Below are 26973 nucleotides of genomic sequence, written 5' to 3'. Positions count from 1 at the left end.
ACTACAACTCTCAAGTTAACAGCAACCTGGTTCACTACTATTTGCATTGATTGAGTTGTCTTCCTCTAACAATGGCAGCACTGTGTTGTTTAGAGCAGGGAGGCTGTCTCAGCTGAACTCTACAGTCAGTCACAAGCCTTATGATCCCCACCATATGCTATTGAATCAGCACAGAAGTTCATGAAATGTGTTCCTTAGTCCAAAACAACTTTTTGTGACAGATGGGGCAACATGCAAACTTACTGATTCTAATTCCAAGCTTGAAGTTCTACAGCAGGCTATCTTTATCTAATTTTTCCTGTCCATGGCAATCAGGAGACTTAATAGGCAAGACCTAGATGCAGAGTTTAAACAGTCTGCCTGCAAGATCTTGTGTTTATTTACCCAGAAATACAGAAGTCTTACTCAGATGGGGACCTTTGAAACAGCAGCAAAGTTATTTCAAGCACTACTTACTAACTATGTGTGCCGTAGTTTGAAAGGCCAGCTCCACAATATTCCCATCATGGTCTGATGCTGCTTGATGAAAGACTGCAAAGATGTTCTTCCAGCCTGAACGAATATTAGCAGCCTGAGAGTTGACCATCTGAGCAATACAGCGTATGGCCATGTCCCGAATCGTTGGAGATCTTTAAAAACCCCAAAGAAACAACAAATCAACAACCAAAGAAAGAAGGAAGATTTTCACAAGTGCCACAATTTTACGCTGACACAACGAAACTGTGCCACTTCCATGGACATGACAATCTAATCCACACTAAGGAACATCTTTAAGTAGGGCTAAAACAAGCTGACAAAGGAAACTGCAGAGCATCACACCTGTTTTTCTTCATAATATGCTCAAAAGGCCTCAGGAAATCTTTCTGGAAGCGGAAGTTGGCCAGCTCTCCCTTCTCAAGAAATTTCATTGACAGCTGCCTCAATGAGTCTACTGCAAAGATGGCAACATCTTCATTGGGGTTACATCCAACCTAGAAGAAAAGGGTATTTTCAAACACTTAACAGCTAACACATCACATATATGAGTAACAAATTCATCATCCAAGTTTTATATCAGTCACTAAAACTCACTGGCACATTCTGGTTTTTCAGGCATTTGATCCAACTGAACAGATCCATGGGTTTTTGTGAGTGCAGAATTATCACAGCCAGATAGATACACACACACACACACACAAAATTAGATTATCTTAGATTCAGAAAAAGACAACCCCTTCCAATCTTGGTTTCCAGCTTCTTAAGGAAACTATCTTTGTTGCTGCAGGATCACCTGTATGTGTTTTGTAGGAAAACTAACTTGGCATTTCACCAGAAGGATGAGGCAATGGCATAAAGACAAGTAAGTTACAAACAAAAATCATACAGTGATGTGATTAAAGATCATTCCCCATAAACAATTCCATCACAGAGAGTCACAGAATGCCAGGTAGGAAGGGACCCTAACGATCATCTGGTCCAACCTTTCTAGGTGATAGTGTAAGATGGTTCAGCACCCTGTCAAGCTGAGCCTTCAAACTGTCCAGTATAGGATGTTTTCAGCTGGTTAGCCTCAGAAAAACACAATGACTCCTTACGCTACATTTCTGAAGCTGATAGTAAAGACCTAAGGGCAACTGAGATGCATTCACAGGAAAACAAGTGCAAAAACCCCTTAACTATGCTATAGTATTGAGACATCACTATTTACACACTTGAGATGTCTCAATAGGTGCTTCCTTCAGGTGTCTTTAATGGATTTACATTTTTAAGTATCACATCATAACACCACTGAAAGGAAAAAGCTGAATAAAGAAGTCCTGCTGTTCATGTTCATGGGTTGGACGTGATGATCTTGAAGGTCTCTTCCAACCTGGTTTATTCTATGTATTCTATGTATGTCTGCAACGTGGTATTTTAAAGAAATACCTTGTTGAAGTGATCTCCAATCACGTGCCAAATCCTTGACCACTGCAGCCTGATACGATTCATGTTGTAATACGAGATCTCCACTATCTTCTGCAGGCTGAACATGCGTGGATGGTGCGGAGAAGCCAGCTCGTCCATGGAGACGGCACACAGCCAGCGGACAAAGTCAACTGAACGTGGACACACACACCACTGTAAGTTCAGGGCGTTGCAGTGCAACAGTTCCCACTACCCACCACAAGGTCAGCATACATACCTATTGCATTTCCATCCAGCCTAGTTGATCCTGTAAATATCCTATGGAACAAAGAAATGAGTTGCAGCTTTAGCTGAACATCCACAAGAGTCAATCACATCTTAAAATGTCAGCACATTTCCTGAAGGTACTTTACAATCTCCATGCCATGGAATCTGCAACTGGTTTACTCCTTGGCAGCGGTTCCTGTCCATCTCCTAGTCTAAGCATAGTCTTCCCTGCTGCAAGTCACAGCCTACTGTGCTCCCTCCCCACTGTAGGAAAGAGGCACAGGCTCACATTTTTATGCAGGGCAAGTAGTGCTGGAACACTCATTTGGGTGTCAGTATGGTAAATTTCACAGGGAGAGTAAAAAGACATGAAAAAAATACTTTGCTGTAAGAGTTCACTGGATGCCAGCCACCTACTTGATCTTTATACAAAGTTCACTTGAGTTGTGGCTGCCAAAACAGGTACCAGAAAGATGTACTTTTATCCCTTCTTCCCCTTCAGTCATTCAGTCTTGACACTGATTGCACTTCATGGAGAAGATTGACATGTGCAGAATGCTCCCAAATCTTTCAGACTTTGATAACAGACATTTATGGCATTTATTGTACCATAAGTCTGGATGTATGACTTCACAGCCTTGCCCAATGGTTTAAGTATTTTAAAAAGTCCCCTTCTAACACATGCTTTACGATAGAAGCCTCTCTTTAGACAATACTTTAGAAGGACAGATGAGAAAGATCTGGACAAGAATGCAGCAACTAATGAATAAAGAGCTGAAGAAGGACAACTAAAGAAATGCTGAAATTGACCAGAGTTCTCAAGAAAACGGCAGGATTTAAGAGAGTAGCAGCATCTGTTCTTTTCAGATACCAGCCCAGTTCAGACTAAGTCAAATTTAAAAAGACAGAAAGAAACCCAACCCCAAATACACACATGTAGGTTAGAGACAGCTGTGAGACAGATTTGTAAATCTGACACAAAACCCCAAGCACACAGAGTGCCCCTTCACAACTCACATCAGTTACAGTGCTATTTAATGGCAGTCTTTCCTTTTTGACTCTTTCATGCCTAAAGAGATAACCTATTTGGTCCAGATAAAACACTTCAATACCAGCATCATTCTCACAAGAGAAACGGGCTTCAGGAACAAAAGCCCCTGGCAGAGACTGCAACTGAAGTGAGGATGGTTGGTAACTTTCAGTGACACTTTCTCTAGAAAGAGATTACGTTCTCAGTACCTGTCCACTGCCACCACTACACTCTGTGAACTGGTCTCTCCCACAGACTCTTGAATGCTTGCCATATGCCTTTTATCAGCTCCACTGCCAACAAGGTTACCTGCAAGAAAAGCCATTAAAAAACAGTATCTAGTATCATGTGACTTCATATCAACCCCAACCTCATACATGTAGGCAGAGAGAAGTGACTGCCACTTCAAATTAACACAGAGCAGATGGTGCCTTTGCCAGATTTCTGTCAGACTATTACACAATTAAACCTCCAGTAATAAGTAGGTTTTATTTCTCCCTGAGGGCACTGGGTTTTGGCTATCATGTTTATTAAGTTAGGATGATGTAATGCAGTTAGTAATACTGGAAATGGGAAAATATTATTTTAAAATATTAACTATAAGTCAGGTACAAGGAAGTTATAACAGAATTGTGCCCAGCATTTTCAGCATCATCACTGCATACAGCATCAGCTCCAGAGAGCTTCCAAATTAAAAAGGTTTCTTTGATGGTTTTCCAAAGTTTAAGACAACTTACATTGCCTCTCTAATTTACAGCTTAAAATCCAAGGTTTGTTTCTTGCACATACTACAGGAACAATAGAAACTAGGACAGCAAAGCCAACATGTAGAAATAAGCAATTCCTTTGGAAAGCAAATTATCACTGGAACACCCATTAGTTCCTAAAGATACAGGGTTTGTCCTTTTGCTATTAAAAACAGAGCATAGAAAGAAGAAACTGGTAACAAAACCATCCCTTGTTAAGTATGGTAAAGCAATTTATACAACAATATCTCCCAAAATATCTGGAGGAGTTTCACAGCTTGACCCAGTTACAAAGTTAGAACAGATTTGGTAATTATGAATAAATCTTGATATATACAGTTGCATTTTTTGAAGTTTCATTAATCTAATACAGCTCCCCCTGGAAGCAAGTAAATCTTTTGGCGTCTTTAACACTGAGCTTTCTTAGCCATCATATTTCACTTCTATGTGCATCTCTGTGATGTTCAAGATTAATCTTACCTAATCCCAGGCCCATGAATTCTTCTCCTCCAGACGCATAGCCTTTAATGATTCCTTCCCTTTCACGCCCAGAGCCAGATAAATAGCGAGTTTTCACTCCAGTTCCTATAAGTTGTGCTAGTTCCAGCTGGCTGATACATTTCAAGATCTAAAACCAAAAACATGTTTTTATTCCTATTTGTTTATATTTAGTATTTATAGCTTTTTCAGGTTCTCCACCCCTTAAAACAACTTTGCCACTGACAGCAGTTATTAAGTAGCTAAAACATTACCAATGCAAGTGGAAATTAGGTTGAGCAATTCATTTGAGCTCACCAGCTGCCATGAATCATTCCAATACAAGAGACAACAAACAATACCCAAAAATCTAACTTGGACCTCTACTAGAGGAAACCTTTATATTCCTACTCAGAGCATCAACTTTCAAAACTATAAACACCTTGGAGCTGATCTTGAGAGTTCATAGTCACAGAGAGATGAAAAGGCTGAATTATTGCAGCTGCCACTTTGATTAGTGATGTTCCAATGTAGACAGTGAAAATGCCAATGTTGTGTTTTGCCATCAGCACAAAACCGACTCTCTCTTCTTTCTTACTCCTCTGCTGCAACATCCCTTGGACTGGCATAAGCATTTGTGAGGGTATACTGTAAGCCAGCTCCAAGTAATTCGTCAGCTAAAGTAGCTTTTGGCTCATATTTTCATGTAGACTATTGCCAGAGAACATAATGCAGCAGGAATGCCCCTTATAGCAGCAGCAGATTTAGATCTGATGAAGAGAGCTCCTGGAACATATGCTTTAAGAAAATGCATATGGTCCTGCTAAGTTATTCTCACCTATCCCCCACCAAATTATTTTAGCCCTACTTTTTCAAGTGACAGTGGTGTCAATGTTGCCAAATGCTGCACAGATATATCTGGAGCTGTGAGGGAGAACATTTATGTTTACATGAACACAAATACAAGAGTTTCTGTGCAGAATTTTCTGAAGTCAACTGAGATTTTATTATGGTTTTAGTTCCGTACCAGAAACACCTACAAAAATTACAGTATTGGTCACACAGTGCCTATAGAGTGAAAAAAAAAAAAGTGCATTTCATATATACAGACATATATATATAAACCACTAACAAAATATTGCACTTGGCATGCACATCTTCATGTTCTGACACATGATGGTTGCTAAAGGCAGTTAAAGACTGGCAGTAGTAGAACAGCACAAACCTACAAGTTCTCAAAAAATAATGCAGTTACACTATTTAAACTAATCAAGATTTTTACCTCATGCCAAGAGTTCCCAAGATAGTTGCCATCTGTGTGAGCAACTGTAATAAGTGTCTTAATGGTATCTATGTTCTTCTGTTTCATTTCTGTAATACTGGAACTGGCAGTCAACAAGGAAAACCGAGCAAGGGCCTGTACATAAGCATCTCGTTCAAGCTACAAGACAGAGAGAAAAGCATTGTAATCACATCCCTGAAGAGCGAGAGAAAGCTTTGTCCAGCATGCCCACACCATTATCCTTCTATGTATAGTTGACAATTATGCTAGAGCACTTTCCAGATGAAGAAGAGTAGGAGGCAAGCTAGTAAATGCTCTTAATAGAAGACTCCATAATAAGAGGAAAGCAGTGTTGAAGAAAAGCTCGAGGATGCCAGCATCTAGAACTAATATGAGACTGTGATGTTTTCCCATTGCAAGAAATTAGATGAGACAGTTCATTTTCTACATATAAGTTGTTTGCAATTCTTCACCTCCCTGCCAGAGCTTACGCTGCCCCCAGGAAGCCGTACACCAACCTGCATTCCAAAGATACAGGCTATTCTAATTGCGCAGCGTATTCCTTCCAGGCAAAGGGATGCAACTTCTGTGTCATCACAGTTCTGTAAGCCCACGCTGTAAGCTGCCAGCAGTGGAGTCCAGACAAGCTAAAGAAAGGGAGAAACTAAGTTTAGAAGTCTATCACAATTTTAGCTCAAGACACTAGGTAACCAAGCCCAAATATATCCAGAGTGTCCAAGCTGCTGCCTTACTTAACTCCTCAGAACAATGTTCCACTTTTTACCATGCTTAAGACTCTTAGCAATGAAGACAGAAGGAGAATTTCACACTCACTTTGAACATGGGTCTGACATGATCCAGATGAGTGGCACTAGTAAAAGGTGCCTTAGCGTGGCTTACAGCCTCCATGAGAGCTTTAGCTGTTTTAGCCATCTGCTCCATCTCCAAGTTGTACAACAACCTCCGCTGCTTCTCATTAGCTACACCTAAGGGCAACACCAAACAGCTGCATTGGTTTTCTTTGGTTACTAGAACACATTCCATATCTCCATGCTGAGCATCACAAAATGTCAAAGACATTGCAAATGGAATCTAAAAAACTCCCAGAACATTAGAATTCAGGAAGTTATCATAGGTTACAAGCAAGGAACTCCAACACTAAAACCCACACCACAACTTCATTCTACACAGAATAACTAATTCAGCACTTCATTATGTATGTCACATTAAGGCCTAATCATTGAAGTCAGAGATGCATGTTCTATTAGTTACTGCATGTAAAATGGATGGAAAAATCCTTCACCTCCTTAGCCTGACATCCTCAAAACTTTGATAAGCCTTTGATAAGTAAGTTAATAACTCGGTGCTTCTTTATCCTAACAGTTGCAACTTCAATGTCCAAGTAAATCAACTGAATTCCTATTTTCATCTAGGAAGCCTCCCAACAGCACAGAGAACACTATGCTGAAGATTCAGAGTTCATTAACTTGAATTAAATTAATACCACCTATTCAGAGTAAAAGCAGAGTACAGCTAGAGATACTGGGTTTTGGTGTGTACTATGTACAGAAGTCCTCATTTGGTCTAGATGAGGATAGGTGACTAGAGACCATGACAAACTCCCATCAATCTTTCACAAACGCTGTCACTGTAGCACTTAGCCTCTGAGCTAGGACATGCTACTAACAGCCAACCCAAAGGAAAACCTCACTTCTTGTCTAGTATATAAAAATCTGCTAACCTGCAAAGTGCCAGCTTCAATTACTCTACCTGTTTCCCCCCTCACATGTCCATTTAAAAACAATAACCCCCAAATCTAGTCCCTAGTGCCTCTCTACAATGGTGCCAGGTGCATTTACACAGCTATGTTTCCATCACAGAAGCAGCAGTATTAAGTAATAACAGAGACAGTTTCATTCCAAAGATAGATATTAGCCATTCTAAATGTAACTTATGCATTGCACAGAGGTGTTTTCAAAAAAGGGATCTGAACTCCACTATGCCATCCTGAAAGTTACTGCAAGAGTTCAAGAGCACTGAGGTCTTCCCAGTTCCTAGTTCCTTCTTACTTGGTTTACTACACTTGGTCGCAATTGCATATTCTTTTGTCTCTTTCATTGCAATTTTCTTTCCTTCTATTTCTTCATAGATTGTGGATAAATACTCTACTGGCAGGTCTTTACTGTCATTGATTCCTCGATTCATTTTAATGTATTGCTCCTTTGTCATTTTGTTTTTCACCTGGGAAAAAAGAATGGAAGGTAGAGGTAAGATTTTAAATGCAAGTTCTCAGGAAAATTGAACTTCTAGGGGTTTAGTTTAATTTCTACCTGTGGACTGTGCAAGTCTGTAGTCAGCATTATAATAGAGTATGCCAAAACATAGGCAGTGTCAGCACTAGCAAATAGGGTTTGCCTAAGGGAAGAAAAAAAAAGGCAAAACAGGTTTTAGAACCTTAATTCCTCAACCCAAGAGCTCTATTTCTACATGCAAGAAAAACAGCCAGAAGAGCAATGCATTCAACAAATAAAATGGGAGACAAAATACAACAGCAGCATCTTTCAGTGTTGAAAACTACTGATGACTGGAATTCTCAAGTACATTCCCAAAAGAGTGCACACTATCTTTCTTTGGGTAACCCTACATAAGTTAAAGAACAGCTGATTTCTTTCACTGTTTCAGAAATAATTATACAAAACTAACCCTAGTGATGCACTAACTGGAGCAAGGAATGGGAATCAATGAAGCCTGAACACCTAGCTAAATGCCAGTGGCGGCTTACTGCATTAGACAACAGCAACACCGCCTACATGATGTCAGCTAATGTATATAAATTCTGTTCAACCTCTAATGGGCAAGTTAAAACAAGTGTAACACCTTAGTAGCTGTTTATGCCATATGCTTTCATTTTAGCAATTGCTACTTCTTATTACTGTTGTTTACACTTGAGCGCTCTTCATTTGTTTATAAACCTAACAGCTAACATAGAGACAGATTAACATACTCAAGGCTTTCCTCTTCCAACAATTCCTTCTAGCAAGTGCTTGGGATTTAATGAAATGGCAGCATAAGGACACTTTCTATCCAAAGTTTCCATTTTGCCTAGCTACTGAAAGAGGGTCAGCACCACTATTAGCAACGAGATCTGCTCCTCAGACAAGCCTGTAGAAGCTCCTGACCTGCTGTAAATGAGCTGCATCCTGCCTCTAAGGGCCACAAACAATACAGCTGTTCTTCAGGCACTTCTCTAATAAAAAGGGGTTGAATTACCGTTGGTTGCACTCAATATATCTAGCAGCAAACTTCTCCATTAATCTATCAATCTTCTGGGCTTCACCTGGCAGACGAAAACCTTCCAGAAACATACGCAGAGCAGAGACAAAGTCTTTTCCACAGAAATCAAGCTGGTCTACATAGGCATACATCACTTCCTTGTTAAACTTGTTGCTTTCCCCAAGAAATTCTCCCACTTGAGTCTGAAAACACAAGAGACAGTTATTACTGTGTAATCCAACTGCCAGCTTTGCAAGGAAGTTTACATGACAGGAATTGCACAGCTGTCAGTTTTGCAAGAGCAGTACGCTTAACTGTGTGGGCAGTGCAGCCACTGGAGGGACAACAAGAAACCAGTGCCATCAGAAATGTCCTTAGTCTGCATATTCCTGCCTCCCTCGCTCCCCAAAGCTAGGTCTGCATTCCTGCAGAGCTAAGGAAAGCTCAGCTGGGTCTAGTTTCACACACAGAATGCTTTGCCACTGCAGTACACAATACTCCCTTGCTGGCAAGACACTGGCAACGCAGCTAGAACACACGCTGCCAGCTATGGGGAGTCCCTCTTAGCTCTGTGCTTTAAACACAGTTACTCTACTAAAAAGCCTGGGCCAAAGTAAATAAAAAGTGGAGGTGGCACTGCTATTAAGAACCTCCATTAGAAGCCTCACACTATCAGTTATCCCATAATGAAATATGAAGTAAAGATAGTGCAGAAAGACATCAAAAGACAGGGGAGAAGATGACAGTGGAAGATGGTTAACTAACTTATATGACACACGAGCTTACAGAACAGAGGCGTTCTTCTTGGTGCAAAAACTGTGCAATGTCCTCTGCTGTAGCACCGAGCATTCCCTGCTCCTGGAGATACTGTATCCCTCTCTTTGGTTTCTTATTGAACCTATTCAGGCAAAAACATGGAGAAATTGAGACAAATGAAAAATATTAGAGCCTATGCAAATGAAAAGAAGTATTAGAGCCTATACAATTGTTCCTTTTACAGGAAACATATTTTTCTAATTAAAAATGTCCCAAGAATGTGCAACAGATGCTAACCATCACACCAGAAGCTACCTCTCCTAAGGTACATGCAGTTGCTGATAGACTTGAAAATTATGGCTGGAAAACTTACTTCAAAATTGCCCCTTCTGAAATAGTAAAAATTGGAGGTTTTCCATAAAGTGATACAAATGTTGCTGTTCAAAACATTTTTATAGCACTTCCAAAGATTCCCAAATAAATAAAAAAGCACAGCTGGATAATGATTTAAATTACCCAAGTTCTGTTTCAATAGAAGACAACAAATGGTCTAAGAGCTGTAAGACAACATTAAGCCTGCCTGCACAAATCAATTTCTCTCTAGATAAACACACACTTTCCTGTGTGGCTGAACCAATACAAAGGAAAGCTGTGAAACCACCTTTCAACTCCACCCAAGATTTTACTGAATCCTTTTACCTACAATAGCCTCCAAGATCAGCTTTTGACAACAGCAGACAAGAGTCTGCAGCATGTAGATCCATTTTTAAACATCCCTGCAGGTTTGACTACATAAGACTGCAAGAAACAGTCATTGTACAAGGTTTTTTAAAACAAGTGACATTTTCTTGTTGTGCTGGACTCACAGTTCTATCCCATGTTCAATTATTTCCTTTTGTTGCTTGATTACTTCAAATTGCTCAGGATCATCTTGGACAGCAGTCTGGGTACCAACACTTCCAACTCCTGAAGATACAGTGGAGTCCAAGGAGCTGACACTACTCCGTCTCCCTGCACTGTCCAGGCATTTACCTTCGGCCATTTCCTGTTCAGATGGTTTATATGAACCTATTTATAAACAGGGTGAGATTTGCGTTACTCTGCTCAGTCAAAACCTTTTAGCTGTAATACTGTTCAGTACAAATTTGAGTCAATACTCTCTTTGGCAGTCTGCACTAAACAAAGAAGCCATATTGATGCAATTCCAAAATCATCCAATAAAAGGCAGGAGAGCAGCAGCAGCTATGGAGAAATTCTTGCAGTTCACTTTAGTAACTGCAAGACTCATCACATGTCCTGTTGTATACAAGCCAGCTTTTGTAGTGCAGACAATGGCCTGGCTACAACTCTTCAACAGCACCTGGCCATTCAAATCAGACACTTCAGAGTCAGTTACTACAATAGCATGAACAATTGTTCATTAAATACTTGGTCTAAAGAAATTGTTCTGCATAAACTTAGCATCCACCTTTCTCAAGAGCTTCTAAACACTGAGTACACACAGGGACACACTTAAACAAATTAGTCTCTCCATGAGGAAATAATCTTACCCAAGCTAGCCTGATGATTTGGGTTCACATAAAGGTCTTTGCTCCACTCTACCATACATTTTAAAATAGAAACTAAACATTCAAGTCCTTTTTTCCTCAGGCTTAGTTCCTGAAAAGCACAAAACAAAACAAACAATAAATAAATGGTGCCTTCAAAAAATCTTCTGGATGTGTATCATCTTCCAAATCTTAGCAAGTTTGTCAGTAAGAAATCTACTGGTTACACAAAGTTTTGCCCCTTCATTACTTAGCCTGGATACATCTATGCCAAAACAGCCACAACCAGACTGACAGTAGAACATGTTCCAGCTGCTTGAAGGAGGTGGTCTAATAACAACTGATGAGTACCAGCAAGAGGCAATATATATCAAATACTCAGTGCAGCCACTTTGTAGTATCCATGATTATGACCATTCAGTGAGCCCCTACAGTGTCAGCTCCTCCCACAAGTAAGACAAGTGTCTCACTACCTTAGCTGTAAACAGTTCCAGTCAAAACCAAAACAAGGGACTCCTTGACTTTATTTCCCACTTGCCGGTCAAAGGACCATAGAGGAGAAAAACAAACAAACAAAACCAAACAACATCAACAACACCCCAAACACACACAAAAGAAAGAAAACAACCAAAATAACTGCAACAAAGAAACAACCAAGCAAGCATTGATACAATTTTAATTGAAGCTGAGAAATGCACTCAGTTCCAAGACCAACACTGGCATGTCTCTTCAGCCCTGAAAGCCATGACATGGGCTAGAACAGCAGTGTTGCAGGATAAGGCCAACACCAGAAACATCATCCCTTGCTGAAAGCAGTCTATACTTCATCCTCCCTCTAAGGATTAGGGAAGTATGTAACTTAAAAAAATAAAATACTTGTGGTAGAAATGTGGCAAAAAAGTTTGTGTAATGCAGACACAAGATGAAGCCACTGCTGGTCTGTAAGCCCCAGAAGGAAAATTCTGGCAGAGGAAAGTTTATTTGATTGTCTCTGCCATGGCAGCCCAATAAAAGGGCCCAGACAAAGCCTAGAGTCACAATAAATATTCAGCAAAACCATCAGCATTCAATTGCAATTCCTTTGCTATTAAGCACTAAGGAACATCAGTTACCTACTACAGTTACAGGGAACAGACATCATGAACTACTGGAAGTATTGATAATGATGGAAACAGCACTATTTATGAAAATATAATAGCTTATATTCCAAGCTGGTTTTCTTACCTGCAAAGGAGTCATTCCTAACTCATGCCCACTCCGTCCCTGTGCGATTTTGGACAGATCATTTACAAGGCGTTCAAAGATATTAGCAGCATTTAAATCACAGTCATAGTTAACATAAATATCCACTACACACTGGGCATCTTGAAAATAAGAGAAAGGGCAAGTATTAAGATTCAGGATAACAGCATTTTTAAAAGGAATCATGCAACTGGAGCAGGCAGTGGAGATGAATGCAGGTGTTTAACCCAACACTACGGGATCAAATGCCGTTTTCAAGGCTTAAACATTACACGTGGCATTTGCCTCCAAAATGAGAGGAAGTGACTGCTTTTCACAACAGTGGAAATACCTGCACAAATTCTAGTTAAAGTCTGAATCACCATCCATTTGTGCTCAAAGGAGCTCGAAGAAGTCTCTAGGATATTCAGGAAGATCTCTTTGAAGAACACCTGCAAAATAAATGAGGTAGAGGACTTGATTTGAAACTTACTAGAAACATGTTAAATGTAAAAACCCTTTTTCTATTCAGTAATTTCTCTTGAAGACTATCATCTCATGCATACCAGAATTTGAACACAGTAGTAATATTAGTTCAATAAGCAGCTGTTATTTTATCATTACAGGATCATTTTGAGAACTAGACCACCAAACATTGTTTTTCGAAAGCCTCTCACCTCAATCTGCATCTTCAAATGGGTCTTAAAATTGGAAAGCAGCGTGAGAAAGATGGCAAGAGAGAGCTCAAATACATCAGGAACAGAAGAGACTCCATTTTTAGATAATGCTACACAAAGGTATTGCTTGATTGCATTGATGAACATTTCGTGTGTCCTGAAAACTGGACCAGCATTCTGCAGTACTGAGAGAAGCAGCTGGAGAGAGACTACTTTAGAACGCAGTTCATGGGATCTGGAAAAAAATGCAACACTCAATCCATTTGTATTGCAATGCTGAACACATGCTTCTATTCCACAGCACCACTGCAGCATTACTCCATGCAATGAAAAAATGACTGGTCTTTTAATTGATTTCAAGGCATGAGGCAGAAGGGGTTGAAGTCAGCCTGCAAGTGATTCTGGACAACATCTACACTCTTAATTTGGAGATTAACATCTTAGACTAGGATAATAGATGCAACTCAGTGCATCTCAGAAGCATTCCTCCATATACCAATAAATACTGCAGAGAAAGCCATTTCAACTGAAAAGATGAATAAAAAAATAAAATAAAAAGCGAGAAAAGCCTCAAGTATGACATTTTTAGTAATTTGAAGCAAGTTTCAATCCCAGATTCACCAAGCTAACTCAAACAGGGGCCTTAGAGTTGAATTTTGAATACTCGTTTTACTATACAGCAGCTACCTAAACATCTCCAAAACTACCCAAAAAGGACAACATAATAAACAGTCTCATTACTTGGGGTCAGGTGGTCCATCACCAAGTGGCTTCATTGAGAGCTTGCACAATGACCTGAACACAAGGAAGGCATCCTTTTGTAGAACATGGGAAAATTTGGCAGCAGCTTGATGCCCAGATACATCTGTTTCCTTAAGAGCAAGAAACAACATTAGATCCACAGTGAGACAAAGGAATAGAGCAATTAGGAAGATTCCACAGTTCCTCAGAGAATTAGCCACAGATTTAAAGAAAGGTACATTTGGCAATGTTTAAATCTAAACAGGACTAAAAGTGATCTGGATCTTCTCACACACATCAACTGACTCTCCCCTCTAGCCCCATCCTTTACTAAGATACAAGTAACATCATTTTTAGAAGAGTTGTTTTAAGTATCTACTTAGATTGCAGTTGCTGCTTCCTCTTCAAACCTGAGCAGGACATACACATTAAAGGTTCCATGTCCCCCCCGCCCTCCATAACCCCATCATATCACTTGGCGTGAAAAAAAACCACGTTTCTCCTTTCCTAAATATACATTAGCACGCAGTGAAGTTATTTACCAGATTATCAGTGGAGGAAACAGATTGCCCATCATCTGGAATCCCATTTGTTTGTACATTTTCATTACTAGAGCTAGAAAGAGCCAGATCTGCAGCGTCTGATGCAGGGAGAGCCTTAACTGTTTCTGTTACTTGCTTTTCTTCAGCCACTAAATGGGAAAGAGTAAAACTGATTAAAATCATCCATTGAGCATTTTCATGAATCTCTACAACTAAGTGGGACACAGGCAGCACTGCTAAGCTAGAAAGTTTCTCAACCACCAGCAAAAAACCCTCTGTAGATGTTCTTGACAACATACTTGGTAATGAAAAATAACTTGCATGGTTTTACAAGAAGTTCCCCAACACACATGCACCTATTGTACTTCAGGAGATTCTGCTACCTTTCACAGCTGACTCAACCACATCTTCCAAGATGCCTTTAACCATTTCTTTTCCTCCATCAGTTGCTTCCTCTAAAGAAACACACAGAGAGTTGAATTTAGTACTTCTGTTTAGGAAGAAGATAGAAGAATAGAATAGAAATGACAAACATGATAGAGGCAGAAGGCTAAAAAGAAAGAAAACAAAAGACAAAAAACCCCACACCACAGATTTTCTTTAGTAGTTGTCCTCTGAAGTCATTTCCAAGAAGTTATGCAGACATGATCATTGATATGATTTCCATTGCTTAAAATAAAGCACTGTTATTTTTAATGCAGTGATTTTGTCAGTTGCATTTATCAACTGCTATGAACTTCTAGTTTTGGAAGATCTCATGTCCCTAAGTTGGATACAGTACAGGTTTATGAGAAGGTCTTTATAATACATATTATTTTTACCACTAGACTTCAGTCACCTCAAAGCAATTCTGCAACTTCCCTTCCCCTTTATCAACCTAATCAGGTCAAACTCCATTATAACTCTATATACATAAGCTATATATAGCTACACTAGGATCCTAGGGAAAACATGAGCCTTTCTTTAATAGTTATAATGTTGTAGACAAGCTAAGGGTGGCCTACATGCTCTGACTAACTACTGAGAAAATACAACTATGATTTGAGCCAATAACCCCAGCCACTCCTCCCCACAATATTCTAGGAGAGTGTTTTCCAACAGAAATGTTAACTGAAAGCAAGAGTCCCAACCTATTTTTGTTCACCTGATGCTGAACGAGTTGGATCCTGCTCCAACTTCACTTCTCCATTTTCTGCCCTCTCAGGCTCCCCGTTTGTCAATTCTACACTTGCAGGAGCAGCGGCTTTACCCTCCTGATAGCTGTGCTTGAACTGCCCAAGCTTTGGAGACTTGGGCACCACCTGAATTGCAGGAGACTGGGATTTTTGCTGATGAGTTTTTTCTACTTCTCTGGATTCTTGTATCTTGAAAAAACAACATGAAAAAGTTAACCTAAGGCACAAAACATAAGGGAAAACAAATCTGTATGACGACTGCTGTTCCGCTGTGAATTCACATGTTAACAAGACACACACAGTGAGAACATAGCTGCTTGGGCAGTCAAATTCAAAAGATGCTCTTGGAGCTTATTTTAAAAGCCTCCCATCATTTGTTTATAGAAAGCTACTTGGCAGGCACTACAGTGTGAAACCTTGTTAGCAGCAATAAGCTTCATATTTTATCTTTAATCAGACAGAACGCTTCAGTGCGGGATTTGACAGGGGTTGTTTTTACATTACAGATCAATAGACATCCAACTACAATGACAGACCCATTAAAAAACCCAGCAAGAAGAACTACTCTGTTTATCAAGCCTAACCATTTGAAATGAGCCAAGGTAACAGTTACATACAGCTTGATTCTCCATCCGTGTGAAAATGACATTCAGCATCTGCGTCAGGGTAGCTTTGGCAGTTGTCTGATTGATAAGATTTTTACTGGCCAGATAGATGTTGTAACAGGTCCTAACGGTCTGGAGAATTGTTCCTTCGTGGATTTCTATATATGGAGAGGTGACTGCAGTAAGAAGAGCCTGAAAAAGGCCATAACAATTAAATCTAAGCAAGTAGGCATCAACAGACTTTGTTGTTTCTTTTGTTTTATAGAATCAATAAGGTTGGAAAAGACCTCAAAGATCATCAAGTCCAACCTGTCACCCAAGACCTCATGACTACTAAACCATGGCACCAAGTGCCTCATCCCATCCCCTCTTAAACACCTCCAAGGATGGTGACTCCACCACCTCCCTGGGCAGCACATTCCAATGGCCAATTACTCTCTCTGTGAAGAACTTTCTCCTCACCTCCAGCCTAAACTTCCCCTGGCACAGCTTGAGACTGTGTTCTCTTGTTCTGGTGCTGGTTGCCTGGGAGAAGACACCAACCCCCTCCTGGCTACAACCTCCCTTCAGGTAGTTGTAGACCACAATAAGGTCTCCCCTGAGCCTCCTCTTCTCCAGGCTAAACAATCCCAGCTCCCTCAGCCTCTCCCTGTAGCGCTTATGCTCAAGGCCTCTCCCCAGCCTCAGTGCCCTTCCCTGGACACATTCAGGAGTCTCAATGTCCTTCTTAAATTGAGGGGCCCAGAACTGGACACAGAACTCAAGGTGTGGCCTAACCAGTGCTGAGTACAGGGGCATAATGACTTCCCTGCTCCTGCTGGCCACACTACTCTTGATGCAGGCCAAGATGCCATTGGCCTTCTTGGCCACCTGGGCACACTGTGGGTCTTCCACAGTAATCAGTGGGTTGGGTTATGAAACATCTGTAGAGGAGATGTCTGTTTCTCTAGAGTGATGTTTGAAATCAAAGAAAGTTTAAACACTCAGGAGAGAACAAGGAGATTTAGAAACCCTGTCAAAGTGTTTTATCACTGCTAGTTTTCCACCTCCAAAGGAAACATTTTTTTTATATTCTGTAGTTGCCTTTCTGTGAAAGGGCCAATGGGGTCCACACTGCCATCAGATTAGATTACTAGAAGGTTCACCTGAGATTTGTTAGCCCATGAAGCTTTCAAAACTGGAAAACACATCATTGGTTCTACTATACCTTGCTAGGAATATATATTGCAGATCCCTCTGGAAAAGGGACAGGAAGGCAGCCAGACTAGAGCAGCAGGCCAGGATACTGCTTCACAATTACAGTGCCTTCAGCTGAAGGCTGAGAGCAATTCATTGGCCTAATGAATGTGGGCATTACTAGCCTAGAATACAAACATCAATCTGTCTTCTAGATAGAGTATCCAGCCCAAAAAGGAGGATAAACATTCATAAAGGTTTCCCTTATGTTCTGTTTCATCAAGAGGAAATATATTTCACATACCAAGTCTGGCCCTGTGACTGCTTCCCTGAATTCAGGTGACACATCTAACAGTGTAAGAAACAGAGAAACTGGGCCCTAAGTGCTGCTAGGTGTTTAAATTCTCCTCCATTACAAAAATCAAAAGCCAGAGAAAGCAAATTCATATTGCACCAAAATTAACCAAATAAAATACCTTAATTATCTGCAATTGTACTCCTTCATCTGTTTGAGGACCCTGGAAACAATTGCAAATGGTTTCAACGATTCGGTCAATCAATCGTTTTCCAGGAGCTCCACTGTCTGGAGCATTGCCAGTGATATGTCCATATGCAATGAGTTTCTAGGTAGAGAGAATGCAGGTTAGACAACTATAACTAAAATACACTTAAGTACATCATAACAGCAGGGGCAAGGTGGGGTGGTTAGACAGCACACCTCACTTAACCAGTTGTAACAGAAAAATTAAACACCATCAATAGTCTGGCCACTGTAGACTTGTCATACATCCAGACAAAATGATTTACTAACTGATACATGAGCTTTCTCCACACAGACCATTTCTTCCTATTGCAGCCAGACAAAGCTTTTTAACTTCAGTCCTTGTACCTATTCACAACAGGTTCTGCCTTTAAGTTGCACTATTTTTTTCTGTAAGAATCTGAAGAATACGGTACAAAGATTCCAGACTCTGACCTCCTAACACATCAGCACCATGGCAGATACTCCCTTCAGAGCATCACAGGTGGAGAATCTTCACTAAATAATGCAAACATTGCTGAGTTTCAATAAAGGCTTGCTTCACTAGAAAACACCACACACATTTCTGACTGACAAGAAGCACTTTCAGCCAAGTCTGATGATAATCTGTTTTGCCTGGCTTATGCGTCTCTCTAGCCACAGTGGGCATCTTCACAACTCTATACCCAGGACAACATTACTTCTTCACTCTAGGAGTGTCAACAGCACACAAGGTTTTATTAACTGCATGTTTCTCCATAGCACTCTGCCCAAGCTGAAACACAACAGTCACCTGTAAACAGTCCAGTGAGGTACTGACAATGCGTGGAGACTTTGACTGGCAGGCCAGCTCAAATGGAAGGAAATATTTGTCTGCTTCAATGAAGTTTGCTTTTGGTGGAGCTGCAGTGCCTTCTCTAGGTCAGATAAAAGAGTTATTAGTTTTTGTAAACATGTGTAACAGCAGACTACACTTTCTCCTTCTCTAAATGTAAGGCTGGGTAGGACACAGCAGCATGCAGATGTAATGCAAGCTTCTCTTGCACACTTTCTTAAAGGTCTGTTTTCTTTAAAAACCAGCATTGCATCTGATCTTTGTCATGTATTCTTCAACTTTACTCTTCCTTCATCATACTGCACACTGTCCTGCTACCTGGGGAAGTCCTACACAGCCTGATAGATAAATTTAACAAAGTTATATTGACTTAATTAAACAGGGTGCATGTGAGGAATACTAAGCAAACACATTGGGAGCTCATTTTAGATCACAGAACTGTGCTGCAAAAGTGTTCTGAAATTTACTTAAATTGGTATTCCTGATGTATGTAGTTAGGAACATATACTATCAAACAGAATACCTGCTGTTCTTCATGCTTTCCTAGCAGGCTATATTGAGCCCAGTAAAAGGAAGTTAAAAACTACCCATTTGGTAATTTATAGTGAAATCTGGAGGCAGTTATGGCTTCAGCACACATCCACACACACACTGTGTGACTGCAACACAAGGGCCATGTCCTGGGTTTGGCAGAATGTGTGTGTAACTGGGTATTCACAAATTCACTGACAGAAGTGTATACACACTCTTGCATTTCCACTACCAAGTCATTCCACTTGCTGCTTTCTGGCATAGTTTACAGCAATTAAAAACTTACCTTTGCTTTTCCAGCTCTGTTTTGATTTCATCTGAATGAAAAAAAGAAGAAAAGAAAAGATTCAAAACATTTCACACCCAGCATGAAGTTATCCGTACCAGTATTACTAGTAAAGAAAATGTAACAAAGCCAAGCTCTGTTCCAAGCCACAAGTCTTGCACTTCAGTATTTGCTATTCCTTTCCTGTAACATCTTCAGCTTCAGAGATCACAGAGAGCTACACTTTTTTGTTTGGAGGCTTAGCTCTCAACTTCTATATGAAAAAGCTGAATTGTCCAAATAGTCTTAACAAAAGGTACCTTTAGTAAACACAGCATTTTTTCACTCAGGAGTCAGGCTGCATCATTGAGAGCTCAGGTCTGCAGAAGTCTTTAAGCCACTGCATAAACCATGACCGTCCTGTTAACTGCAATGATAGTTAGCCTCCTTTTGTTAAGCCTCACCATATGATATCAGCTGAAAAAACCTCCCCAAGAGATAAGAAACCTTAAATGCATGCTGTCTCTTTGCCGGCAGTTTGGCTGGGGTTTTTCATTGTTGTTGTTTGGGTTTTTTTAATTACACTTTCAGGGAGCTTCTCATAAAATTAAACACAAGGGGGAAAACCAGTGTCTCATTTCTGTTGTATACAGCAACAAATCCCTTATGTTGTAACAGGGCTTTTTGAGGATTGCTAATGTTGTCACCATGATGCACAACACAGACCAGAACCGAACTACCCCAGATATAGCACAAGTGCATACTGTGAACCCTGACAGGACCCATCAAAAATAGCACACAGAGTAAGGCTGCACAGCTGCAATCACTGCTAACACCACATGGAATGCTGTCCATCCCAAACTACTTCATGCATCTGCAAATTACCAGGCCTACAAAACTTGTTTCAATTGCAAAGTTTTCAGCAGTGGATCATTCCCCCAGTGTTCTCCACAGCCCTGGAAAGGCATCATTGCTTGGGATTAGAGGTTCAGATGACTTCAGCACTGTCTGGGAACCTCAAGAACTCCTCTCTTACAATACACAACACACTAATGAACAAGCAACATACACATTACAAGTTTTTCAACTGTCCTACTGTTCAATAAATGTCACAATAAGTAGTCTTCACAAAGTGTGCCTATTTTGTAACACTAGCAGCCCTGTTTTACAGGGAAGATGGAAGCAAAACATGGAGGAAACCTGTGGAACTGCAAGTTGTGAGTGACAAGCTACATTCAGGAGTGATCCTTGCTGTTCTGTCTGTTACACTGCCTCATTAATAAAAGCCAGCAGTCAAGAAAGCAGCAGTCTGACACCCATTTGCAATAAATGATGTAACAGGAACTGAAGGAACATTATCCACCCTACAGTCAACAAAAGAACAGACAAACTGAAGAGCCAGAGGCCCACAATGTACCATGGCCCTGTTCAGAAGCCCACCATTTTTTCATCAAGTCCATCATGCAAATCACTATGCCTGGTAGTTTTAAAGGAGACAGTTGCTGCTTGCCAGTACTGCACAGGCCAGTGTCAAGGCAATGAGCTGAGCCAAGCACACAGTCCCAGTGCCTGAGGTTTCAGAACCACAAGTAACTCTACAGTTCCACAGCAGCACAAACCTAGCAGCATCATCCCCTAAAACTTGAGGCTTCAACTTGTAAGGAGAGTCAACAGAATGGACACTGTTGATAAGAAACAGCCAAGGTTTCCCATGCCAAACAAATCTTAGCACCACTTCTTGGATTTTCCTCATCCCAGTATCCAGTTGTTTCAGCAACAAGATGGCTACTCAGAAGTTCAGTTCAAAGTTTGAATTCAGTCACCTTGATTAATTTCCCCATCTTTAACACCACACAATGATCCACAGAGCTATTGAGAACAATATACCCTAGAGGACTCCCCAGATTATTAGATCTGTCATATCATTGGAGCTGTGTATTTCTGATGCCTGCAAGAACTGCCTCCTTCAAACGTGGCTTTCTGGGTGGCTTTATACATTCAGAACAGTTAGTTTTGCCTCCAGCTCAAGGCACAAAAAGGCATTTTTCAGTTACAGCCAGAATCCCAAGTACAGCAGGATACCAAGGTGGTCAGTTATACCACAGTTAATGCTGTATTCCAGACACCCTGTAGAACTAGGTTTTAGAGGGTTTTTTAAACAACTGCAAAAGCTCAGCACCTTCTCAACAAGCTGGGTTTTTTCCCCCCCCCCCAAAAAAACCAGACAAGATTGCTCAAGTGAGGGAAGTGGTCCTCCTTGCACTAAAAAAGGTGATTTGTGTAATCAAGCAACCCTATTTTCCGCCCCCTAAATATCATATATCCAAGTGAAATTATTTTTCTTTCAAAGAGACCACCCCCTCCCCCAATAATGTTTGTCAGCAGAGTGGCACAGCAAAAAAGTTTTGAATTAGAATTTAACAAAGTGAGAGCTGCATCTCTCCAGCCCTCTTCTCCCGATCTGTAAGTTGGGACAGCGTGACCAGCTCAGAGCAGGAGCTGGAGGAGCCCCTGAAAGGATCCTGCACTGCTGCAGCTGAGAGCCCAGGCAGGGGAACTGACTCCTCCTGGCAGTGCCAGCACTGCAGCGTGGGCAGGGAAAGGGGAAGCCTTGGATGGAGGGGTCCCACACGCTGCCCATGGGCAGGAGAATGTTTGGAGGGACTGGGGATGCTGGTTGCAACGCGCTGGGGGCTCTTGGTGCTGCAGAATCCCAAAGCGGTGGCTGATGGATGGGATGTACCATCCTCTGGTACCCATCTTTCACAGAAAGGCTAATTAGGCACTGGAATGGGCTTCACAGGGAGATGGTGGAGTCACCATCACTGGAGGTCTTTAAGAGAAAATTGGATGTGGCACTCGGGGGCATGGTTTAGCTGATGTTGTGGTGTTAGGTCATAGGCTGGACTTGATGGTCTCAGAGGTCTTTTCCAGCTCAGTAATTCTGTGAAAGATTTTAGCCTTAAGGAGACACAAACATGGCCATCTTTACTGAGACTGAGATTAGACCAGACCTTGCATTGGAAAAACAGGTAAAGAACATCCCATATTAGAGCAATGACAATTATATCCTCAGAAACACTCCATATATCTTTAAAAAAAACAACAAATCTAACCAAGGCCTGACCAAGTTCCCACAATTTTATTGCATAAAGGCTTTTCTAAAGCCATAGAAAAACATCTGCACCACAACAGCATTTTAATAGATAACGGTGGCAAAAAAAAGAATAAATGAAAAGACAAAAGCAAGTTAGAGCCATGCCTCTGCTAGTGATTCCTTCAAAATAGTTTGGAAATCTCCACATCTGAAGCACTTACTTGGTGGTCTGACCACCAAAAGTGAAACAGAAATTGTTGCCTAATTGAAGTCTTCTGCCATGAACAGCTTGCCAAGCCCTGACCAGGCACAGCCAGCTTCCAGAAACCTACTGCCACTGGATTAAGTGGCACAGCTCAAATCCATTCCACTGCTACAGAAATCTGAATTTTTGGTCTCCCTGGCCATTCCAGCACAAGGCAAATCCCTTGCTTTCAAGGGCAGAATGTATTGCCCATACATTGCCATCTACTTCAGTCAGAAACAAACCTCTTCAACTCCAGGCAGGCCCTGTGCTGCGCACTCAAGCCTTTCAGCATTCCTACCAGGAAACACAACTGGAATAACACACAAGGCCCTGCAGCAATTTCTTCCAAACCTTGTGGCCATAATAAAACCAGGATGAAACTCATGCTGAGAGTAACTACTGCTCTGTATTAGAAGGATGGTTTAAATTTGCTTGTATTAAAAACTACATATTAGAATGGAGGAAATACTTGCCTGCAATTAGATACATCCTGTGTTAATGTACAGTTGAGTTTGTCTCAATGCAAGCAAACCAGTTCCTGTGCAAAATATGGCATAGTTCATGTGAGCACAAGGACACCAGCAATGTCTTTCCATAGCCTGACAGAAGACCAGAGAGCAGTGCCAACACAAACACATGGAGCAGCAGCAAAAGCTTCCCTACCCCCAACCTGTGAAGTCTGCTGCATTGCCTAAGTTCAGGTTGCTTTAACTTAAACCAAAAACCCAACACCCTGCATTTAGTGATTCTATTCATCTACAGAAGACTACCATAATGAAGCAAGACTATCTCTTCTGCCCAAGCTTGCCCAAAATATGCTAGCAAAGATGCTGCTAAACTAAGGCAAAATCCTTTCAGACATCTGTCATTTATAACCAGGAACTTCTTAAACACCCAGCTAAATTCCTAAGTGAAGCCATGGTTTAAGAGGCTGGCTTTTTTCACACTCCTTAACAGGCAGTTCTGTTGTTTATAAAGCTCCAAGATACATGCATGGAGGTGCCCAGGTAATCAAAGAAGGTCACGTAACCAGGCTGCCTGCACAGTATGTCATTAAACACAGCCCTAACAGGGCAAGAGTGATGGTTTGTATGAAAGACCCAAGCACTCAGTTAGCATTAGAGCACATGAACTGCTGTGACACACACTGCTGTGTGCCACTCTACATTTCTCAGGTTAGATTATTTCAGTAGATTTACTAAGAACTTTGTGTACCTTGAGCTCCATGTAAATGCTTATTAAGCAACTATTTTTATACAATATACTGGCTGTCTGCTCAAAACAAGGTCTCTTAAAAACACAGTTTTCTAAAGCAGAGCAGAACAGCTTCTCTGTTTAAAATTCTCCATTTCTCCCAGTCTCTCCTGGGGATGACTGGCACAGGACAGGATACAACCGTTACACCTACTGATGAAGCAAGACCCTGAATGAAGGAATCTATTCAGCTCTGCTTGCTCAACATTAGCACTGCATATTTCAAGGAAAGGGTGGATAGAGGAAAAAAGCAAAACAGCCAACCAATAAAACACCACTGGGAACTGGTTTTGTTCCTTGTCTTCCACCCTTGTTATATTTATGTCCTGTTTGAGCCTGTGACACTTCTTGTTTCCATAAAGTCATGCAGATGTTTTGCAGTCCAAAACTGCACAGTATTAGTCCCATCTTACTAGGAAAAAGGGTAAGACCAGTTTAAAGCTAGAATGACAGAATACCTAGGCTTCCTATGGAAGAATGACAGCAATTTTCAGTAGTAATTTGCTTTTCAGAAGTTGAACACATTCAAAGCAGATTGCAAGTAATGCTCTTCCCACATTTACTATCATACAAGGCTTGCTAATTAAGATAGTACATTTGAAATTGTAGCCACAGCCTTATTGGATATAAAATAGAAGCTTAATTAAACTTCAACAATGTTAACAAAACTGAATTTTTTCATATGTATGAAAAAGACTAATATAAACAGGATTAAATTGGGAGGGAGGGGAGATCACATGTAAATAAAGAAGCTTCTTTCACATTGGCAGCTCAAAATAATGCCATGACATTCAAGAAATAGAATGAGACCCTTTAGTGAAGTAATCAAGGCCCTACTAGGGCAGGATGTTGGGCAACAGAAGGTTATCTACTCATGCTGACCTCTGCTTTAGTCCAGGAAGGCACATGGATTTTTTTTTTTCCAGGCAAGATTAGCATCACAAGAATTAACTAACCTGAAACCTTCTGTACCTTAAAATACACAGGCATAGAATAGTTATAATCCAACATGCAAATGCTAATAGGTGGCTACTGTACTGTATCCCTCCACCATCTTGGATGTGTTAATAAACACAAAGACCTTCACTAGTAACTCTTCACAGAAGTTCCCCTTATCACCCTGTAAATAAATTTACATAGCAGAAAAACAGGTTCCCAGTGTTGTAAATGGGTTGGTGCATATTTAGGGAGTTAGGGACAAAATCAGGAAAAGAAATTAAGTAGGAAAAGCATGCTGGATGAAGCACACATGCGACAATACTGCTCTCAATGTTAACTTTACATAATAACACATAATACCCTTCAATCTGGCTGCCCTCCTCCGGATATACCATCACTACAATTAACTTCCACAGATTTCCTGAAGGTGTGAGAAGGAAGATAAAAATGACAGCAATTTTCAAGCCTGTGTTCACAGTGCATTTGACAGAACTTGCACCTGCCCAGCTTCCTTACACAGTCAGCCTGTTTCTTTTGTTCTGGATACTGTAAATGTCCCCTAATTAAAGGCAAAATACCAGTGCAAAGTAAGTGAAGCTGCAGTAGATATGTCACCTTTGCAGTGTAGGGAAGGCCATGGAGAACTCAACTCTAAGAGCTACAGCACTTTACCCAGCTTACTCTTCCCCCTTCATACCATACCATATGTTTTCAGAACTTTAACAGATCTGTATGATCAATTTGTACTTGCAGGAGATTTCAGGATCACTGCACCAACTTCACAAAAAGTATTTTCCGTTCTGTAAGACACCACAGACATTGCTGGTATTTGGCTACACTGCTAACAGCTTCTGTCCAGTCCAACCACGAGCTGGAGATGAAATGTCACAAGATTACTAGCCTTGGAAGATCTCAGCCTCTGCAAGCCGAGGGCCTTAAGCACCTTGTTCCCTAGTCTAAAAGCTTCCAATTAATTTTCTCAAAATCGGTTCTGAAGTGACAAACGCAAAGACTTTTTGTTTCCAAACACACCCGAACCCTAATAAACCAGATGAGGCGTTCCTCCTAGCATTTGAGCGCCTCGTATCAGAGAGAACTTTCCCCCCACTCGGAAGTCCGGAGCTCAGCCGGGACTCCGGCCAGCAGCCTCGCAGACGGGAGCCCGGGACTCTCGCACCCCACCGGGGGTTCGACGTGACAGAAGACACCACCGGAGTGCAGTAACACCGCCTCCCGCGGGCTGGGGTTCCGTGCCCCGGTGCCAGCAATGTCCTTCTGTCAGCCTCCCAGGCCAGGGAGGGGCCGCGGCTCGCAGTCCAGCGGAGGAGTTCCGCGGCCAGGCCAGGCCGGGCCGTGCCGTGCCGTGCCGCGCCGGGTCGGACCAACTCACCCAGCGCCACCTGGCAGGCTCTCCGCAGCTGTCCGTGCGGGGGCCGCTTCGCCTCTTTCTCGGCTAGGATCTTCTCCAGGGCCCGTGACACAAACATGCTCTTGGTGCGGGCGTCCTGCTCGCGGGCCGGGGGCTGCATGGCGGGACGGCCCCGCCGAGGGGCAGGGAAGGGATCGCCGGGGCCGGCGCTCAGAGCCCGCGGCCGTCACCGCACCTCCACCATGCGGAAGAGACGCGCCTACCCTCAGCGGCCGCCACCGCGCCACCGCCACGGCGCCGCCATATTGGCCCCGTCACGTGACACGGGCTCCCCCCGCCCCTCGAGGTGACCCCCGACCCTCCGCCGCGCCGGCAGTGGCGGGGGCAGCGCTTGCGGCGGGGCCGCCTTGCCGGGCCGGGCGGTGGCCGCAGCGGCTGTCCTGGCGCTGTCACCGTGCGTGGCTGGCGGCTGTAATCGCGGGCGGTAAACGCCACCTCCCCGCAGCGGCGGGCTTCC

At 41.8% G+C, this 26973-nt stretch overlaps 1 protein-coding gene across 1 annotated transcript in view; it reads right to left on the bottom strand.

Moving 5' to 3' along the window:
* ARFGEF2 (ADP ribosylation factor guanine nucleotide exchange factor 2) overlaps positions 1-26766 on the bottom strand; it is a 36657-nt gene extending 9891 nt beyond the window's left edge. Inside the window, exons 1-27 of the mRNA XM_009908664.2 lie at positions 26478-26766; positions 19572-19602; positions 18713-18836; positions 17876-18022; positions 16236-16415; positions 15588-15807; positions 14827-14898; positions 14444-14592; positions 13902-14032; positions 13161-13395; positions 12836-12935; positions 12487-12626; positions 11266-11374; positions 10582-10783; positions 9746-9857; positions 8957-9162; positions 8017-8101; positions 7756-7927; positions 6521-6672; positions 6205-6333; positions 5687-5845; positions 4408-4555; positions 3391-3490; positions 2162-2202; positions 1906-2075; positions 820-971; positions 457-629 (exon numbers count right to left, since the gene is read on the bottom strand). Coding sequence (XP_009906966.2) covers positions 457-629; positions 820-971; positions 1906-2075; positions 2162-2202; positions 3391-3490; positions 4408-4555; positions 5687-5845; positions 6205-6333; positions 6521-6672; positions 7756-7927; positions 8017-8101; positions 8957-9162; positions 9746-9857; positions 10582-10783; positions 11266-11374; positions 12487-12626; positions 12836-12935; positions 13161-13395; positions 13902-14032; positions 14444-14592; positions 14827-14898; positions 15588-15807; positions 16236-16415; positions 17876-18022; positions 18713-18836; positions 19572-19602; positions 26478-26616 — 3778 coding nt within the window. The 5' untranslated portion in view covers positions 26617-26766. The remainder of the gene's footprint in view (positions 1-456; positions 630-819; positions 972-1905; positions 2076-2161; positions 2203-3390; positions 3491-4407; positions 4556-5686; positions 5846-6204; positions 6334-6520; positions 6673-7755; positions 7928-8016; positions 8102-8956; positions 9163-9745; positions 9858-10581; positions 10784-11265; positions 11375-12486; positions 12627-12835; positions 12936-13160; positions 13396-13901; positions 14033-14443; positions 14593-14826; positions 14899-15587; positions 15808-16235; positions 16416-17875; positions 18023-18712; positions 18837-19571; positions 19603-26477) is intronic.
* Between the last annotated feature and the right edge of the window lie 207 nt (positions 26767-26973).

Source organism: Dryobates pubescens, chromosome 26 (assembly GCF_014839835.1).
Source record: "Dryobates pubescens isolate bDryPub1 chromosome 26, bDryPub1.pri, whole genome shotgun sequence".
Lineage (NCBI taxonomy): Eukaryota > Metazoa > Chordata > Aves > Piciformes > Picidae > Dryobates > Dryobates pubescens.
The sequence above is the reverse complement of the archived record's forward strand: the minus strand, read 5'-3'. Positions and strand labels throughout refer to the sequence as shown.